Consider the following 6,010-nt stretch of genomic DNA (forward strand, 5'->3'; position numbering starts at 1 on the left):
TGGCTAACATCTGTTTACATTAACTGAAAGGGAAGGAAGTTAAAGTGAGGCCATTTGTTTGACAGAGAAAACCCCACACCACAGACCCATTTTTATAGCTGGTTGGCAAGCATGCAGGATAACGATGTTAACGTACTGTTAACTGCTTCAGGCAAAATGCTATAAAATCTAAAGATGGCTTTCTGCTGTAACTCTTTTTCAGAACCAGATCCCAACCTTTAACATTTATAAGCTTATAGCTGGGAATGTACAGAAAATGATCTGCCTGTGGGCGGAGCATCTGAGATAGTCTCATGATAGTCTCAAAAGCATTGTGTCTAAAGTTTATACAGTTGGAGCCGTTTTTATTTATTGGCTATATCTGTAATGGTGTGTGTGTGTGTGTGTTTCAGCGTGTAATGTGTGGTTCCTGGGCAGTGTGGAGCTGGAGTCTCTGACTGGTGTACAAGCAGTACAGAAGGCCACCACAGTGAGTCTCAGTCAGGATCCTCCAACCACCTCCACCATCGTCCACTTCAAAGTGTCTGCACAGGGCATCACGCTTACAGATAACCAGAGGAAGTAAGTCTCTCTCTCTCTCTCTCTCTCTCTGATATGTTGCATAGCTGCAATCCCTGTCACATGAGCAGAACATTATTATAGTCATGCAGTAGAGCGTGCTAACAGTACAGTATCTTGAAAATGTGCTAGTGTGTGTGTGTGTGTCACTTATATGCATACAGATTCTCATAGCATTTAGAAATCATATTTTAAATTCCTTCGTGCTTCCAGATTGTTCTTCAGGAGACATTATCCTGTCAACACGGTCATATTCTGTGCCCTGGATCCTCAGGACAGAAAGTAATTATCACACACTACACCTACAGCAACGTGTAATGATGTCATTCCAGCAAGGCTCACTTTTATATTTTATTCACAGATGGACGAGAGATGGCTGTCTGAATGCAAAGTAAGTCTTTCTCCTGTCCATATCTCTGTCTGGTATTTTTTCTGTTAGAACTAATGTTAAATCAGTTAAATTGAACACACATTTATCCTTGCTGTGTGTTTATCTGTGTGCACGCAGGATCTTTGGCTTTGTAGCCAGGAAGAGTGGGAGCAACACGGGGAACGTGTGTCACCTTTTCGCAGAGCATGACCCCGAGCAGCCGGCCAGTGCTATCGTCAACTTCGTCTCCAAGGTGATGATTGGCTCCCAGAAGGCCAAATAAAGTCAAACGTGCCCTTGTCGTAATCCACTCTGAATGAAAAAGGCATGTGACAACTGTTTTGTGGACGTGTGGACTGGTGTCACCAAAAAAAATCAACATTTTTTTACCTGCACAGGTGACATCAATACTACTGCAACATATAGACTACAAAAAGAGGATTAGAGCATGACCATTGCTCAGTGTCCTTGAAATGAGCAAAGGGCCACTCGTTTGAGCTTTCCTTTGTGGTTCCCTTGTGCCATTTACACACATCATCCAATAGAGGGAGTCCTATCATCTCAGCTTAAAATAACTTTAAATTGCCGGCTATGTCGGTTGCAAAAAAGAAGCAGCATGTGATCTGCATACCAGAGCTCCAGTCTGTACTCTGCAAAATCTGCAGGTCGTGTAAGAATCCGTTTCCAACAAGCCCTTTGTAAATTCCTAGAACCATTTCTCAGCACTGTTTTATTTCTCAGTGCTTTCCCAGTGACATGCATCAGTGACACCTGCTTCTTGAATTAAACAGAAGTCTCTGTAACATCTGTCTAAAAGTATTTTGATTTTATTTTTGGTTCGGTTATCAGTGTTCAGATACAGAATGTGGGTGAGTCAAACTCTTTAATATCCATCAAAAAAAATAAATAAATTATGGCAGCTTCACCAAATTCTTCCTGAAACTGGACTGTGTCTCTGTTACTGCCATAAATTACAACATTTTTCATATTTTACTAATTCTGATATTACTAATCAGTGACATATTCTGTAGGTAAGATACACTATATTGCCAAAAATTTTAGGACGTCTGTCTTTACATGCACATGAATGTAATATGGAGTTGACCCGCCCTTTGCAGCTATAACAGCTTCGACTCTTCTGGGAAGGCTTTCCACAAAGTTTAGGAGTGTGTTTATGGGAATTTTTGATCATTCCTCTAGAAGCGCATTTGTGAGGTCAGGCACTGATATTGAATGAGAAGGCCTGGCTCGCAGTATCCGCTCTAATTCACCCCAAAGGTGTTCTGTAGGGTTGAGGTCAGGACTCTGTGTAGGTCAGTCAAGTTCCTCCACACCAAACTCACTCATCCATGTCTTTATGAACCTTGCTTTGTACACTGGTGTACAGTCATGTTGGAACAGGAAGGGGCCATCCCCAAACTGTTCCCACAAAGTTGGGAGCATGAATCCAAAATGTCTTGGTATGCCGAAGCATTAAGAGTTCCTTTTGCTGGAACTAAGGGTCCAAGCCCAACACCTGAATTCAGTGATTTGGAGGGGTGTCCCAAAACCTTTGGCAATATAGTGTGCATCATCGCTCATATTTTGTCTATACTTCTTGTCTATGTGTTATCACTTCTTTAATAATTTGACCATAGGAGCACTCCGGGCAGTGGATGGAATTTGATCACTAAACCAAACGATTTGTGAGCTTTTTCTATTGACTATTGACTGTTAACTATTTTTATAACCAATTTATCAGCCTAGTAAGACTCATGATGAATCATATTTAATGGAAGTGCACATATTTATTTTCAGCATTAAGCATTTTATTACATTGTGTTACGATCTGTTTAGAAAATGCGTGTATTCATCTCATAAATCATAACCAATCCACCGAGCCAAAGGATTTTATTGCTTGTCAGTGGATTTTTCTTCAACAAGGAAACTGCCTTTTCCTTTTCCTTTGCCTCTTCCGCTGCTAGATAAGCAGATAACCAGTACATTCAGTGTATTTGAGAGCTTTTAGTGCTGCTTTTATATATAATTTGTGTAAACGTACATACTTGTTCAGCTTTATTATTTCACTTTCATTCTGTCACCTTTGACATATTTTTCCTTCTCATTGCAGCAATTAGTTAAGCAACATTATCGATCATTGGTGCTTGTAAACTCGTTCAGTTTGCATTACACACTGATAATAAATGATGATGATAATAAATTCTAGTTGCTGTTTACCTTCTCAGACTACAGTACTTGCTATTTAGAATTTGTATACGCAATTCAAGTCATCTAAACTGCAAGTGTACTAACTTTAAACAGCACAGAATGAACATATACAGTATATTTATTCTGTAAATAAAATTGCAAGCTGTACAATAGCTCCAGAACTTAAACCCCAGGTTTTTACACCTATGCATTCTTTCAGTGTGAAGACAAACATTTCACTTTTTTCTTTATTTTAACTCTTTCAGTTGAAATTGCTCTCTCTCTCTCTCTCTCTCTCTCTCTCTCTCTCTCTCTCTCTCTCCCCCTCCTTCATATAACCTCCATTGCAGTGTATTTGATGTAAATGATGTATAGATATGTCTACATCCTATATTCTTATATAATAAAAGCAACTGAACAACCTAGTGTCATTTGGCGATTTATGAAAACTGACAGGTTTTAGTCAAAACCAGCAGGTGGCAATAGTTATCATAAACGTTCACACTCACCAGTGAGGTCAGTTAATTAATAATAATTATCATTATAATAATTAGTTAATAATTAATAGCCTTAACCTCAGGATACAACTTTTGTGATATAAAAGCAGTTATTCTTGTGGAGATCAGCCAAAAGTTCCAAACTTTCAGATATGTATCACTGTGGACACACACACACACACACACACACACACACAGACTCCTATTCTCTGTCTTCTGTCTTTGTTTATTCATTGCCTTTATGTCACCTCTTTTCAAGCCACAGCATGCTTGACTAAGAGTGAAAGATTCATGATCTGGGGCGTTTGAAGTTTTAGATCTTGTGTGTATGAAGTGTGCCTCTCAAGGACGGAGGTGTGTGAGGTGTAATGAATGTATATGGTGTGTGTGTGTGTGTGTGTTTGGATGCTTGCCCAGCTGGAATTCTTCTTCAGCAAACTCATGGTCATGAGGAAGCATGAGCTCAGACTGAAGCTCGATACTGACAAATTGCATTTAGTCTGTTTAGTCTGTTTTGAGTGTGTGTGTATACATGTTCTTAGGGATTGGGTTAGTGTCTCAGACAGAGAGGTGTTTAGTTTTGTGCCTGAAATACTGTGGATTTCGGTCAGCACTAACAGGCTGACAGTAGGATACAAATATTGTGATGACTTGCATCGCAAAAATGTGCGACAATCCGCTTTAATTAGCATGTATCTATCTATCTATCTATCTATCTATCTATCTATCTATCTATCTATCTATCTATCTATCTATCTATCTATCTATCTATCTATCTATCTATCTATCTATCTATCTATCTATCTATCATGTGTTAGTATGGAACATGTGTATTGTGTTTGGGTTATGCGTGATGTACGTGGTCCATGGGGGTTGGTGACCAGTATGTTTAGCCTTAGAATGTAGAAATTCGTTTTGTTTAGAAATCTGAGGTTGGGGGGTTGGTATATGTATATGTAAATGTGTGTTTGGGGGGGGGTCATGTTAACTTCTGGTGCCTACGTGAGCTATGGGGGTTGGTATGTATTACTTCAGCATGCGTTATCATGTCTAAATGTTCACTTATTTTTATAGAAGTGCACTTGTGCAGAAGTAATCCTTGTCAAGGAAATTATGTGCAGTGGATACTGTTACATCGCTCCTAGCATTTCCAACCTTTTTTTTTTTTTTCCTTCCTCCACACTTAACAACATGCATTCAACAGCTAAGATCTTGTTGTATATTTGTTTAACTGTTAATTGCCCCCTATCCACCCACACACACTTCATTGTCAGGTCATGGCATATCCCAATCCTGTGGGTGTGTGTGAAACAGAGAAAGTGAAAGAGGGGTTTGGATGCATGACCTCATCAGGAAAGGAAACTTTCCCACAGTCTTCACACAAAGCCTGCTGTCAAAAGGTGAACAGAGAGAGAAAGAAAAGAAATTTAACACACCAGATGAAGAAAAAAAAAGAACTTTCCTAATCTCAGTACACAGTCACTCTCGGGAAGAGATTTTAAACCAAATATTTACTCTGAAGAAAAATGATGGACATCGTGAAAAGGATTGTTGAAAAGATGCTGAGTTGTCGGTTTCTTTTCCCCCTCGTGTCATGCCTGGTCATTTCTTGTATTTTTCAGTGCTGGGTTCAGCAAAGTTGAAGTCAAATAATCTGCTTAACGGCTTCAGTGGTTATTTATGTCCACAAAAGCAATTTTAAACCTTTATATATTCAAAATACTGACACATTATATGCATATACTTATTATATTTTTTCCTTTTGTAGATGAGACTCCTTTTCCCAAAGAACCGAAGAAGAACGTTTGATTATTATGAATTAACAAAATAATCAATCAATCAATGCAAAGTAAACAGGCTAAATCAGATATTTTGGCCTGGTTGTATATGGATACCACGAAACCTTCATGAATTTGTAAATAACTCTATTTCTATTTGTATCTGAAGTTATATCCAGGGTGAATTTGCTGCCTTATCAACAGGGTTCCTGGGATTGGCTCTGGATCCAGTATCATCCTGACTGGTAAGTGATTACTGAAGATGAATGGGTCATAAAAGTTATAAAAAGTTAGAACTACATTTCTTTTTTGATAGTCCTGATTAATACAGAGTGTAGATGCATCTAATAAAACGTAACTGAATGAATTAAAGAGCTGGATTTGCATTGCTTTGTACATTAAGTACATTAGTATCCATGTTATTCTTTTAAGCCGTACATCTCCTCACTCACTTCAATCCTAACATTAATTAACCCTTTTCTTTGTAATTTAGCTTCAGATTTTGACTTTTTCATTTGCTGTTGAAGAATGCTGACACAGCTAAATAACGCTTTTTTTATTTTATTGCTAAAATAATTTCTACTTTTGCCATATTCTGTTTTCAGTGAATCACTAACGCT

At 38.3% G+C, this 6,010-nt stretch overlaps 1 protein-coding gene across 2 annotated transcripts in view; it reads left to right on the forward strand.

Moving 5' to 3' along the window:
- The window catches only part of si:ch211-191a24.3 (tensin-3), a 44,837-nt gene extending 41,301 nt beyond the window's left edge, over positions 1-3,536 (forward strand). For both annotated transcript variants that reach the window (XM_058379274.1, XM_058379276.1), the window contains 4 exons: positions 393-561; positions 772-840; positions 920-949; positions 1,067-3,536. In XM_058379274.1, coding sequence (XP_058235257.1) covers positions 393-561; positions 772-840; positions 920-949; positions 1,067-1,211 — 413 coding nt within the window. In that variant the 3' untranslated portion in view covers positions 1,212-3,536. The remainder of the gene's footprint in view (positions 1-392; positions 562-771; positions 841-919; positions 950-1,066) is intronic.
- The last annotated feature ends 2,474 nt before the right edge of the window (positions 3,537-6,010 follow it).

The sequence above is a fragment of the Hemibagrus wyckioides genome, linkage group LG25, assembly GCF_019097595.1.
Source record: "Hemibagrus wyckioides isolate EC202008001 linkage group LG25, SWU_Hwy_1.0, whole genome shotgun sequence".
Lineage (NCBI taxonomy): Eukaryota > Metazoa > Chordata > Actinopteri > Siluriformes > Bagridae > Hemibagrus > Hemibagrus wyckioides.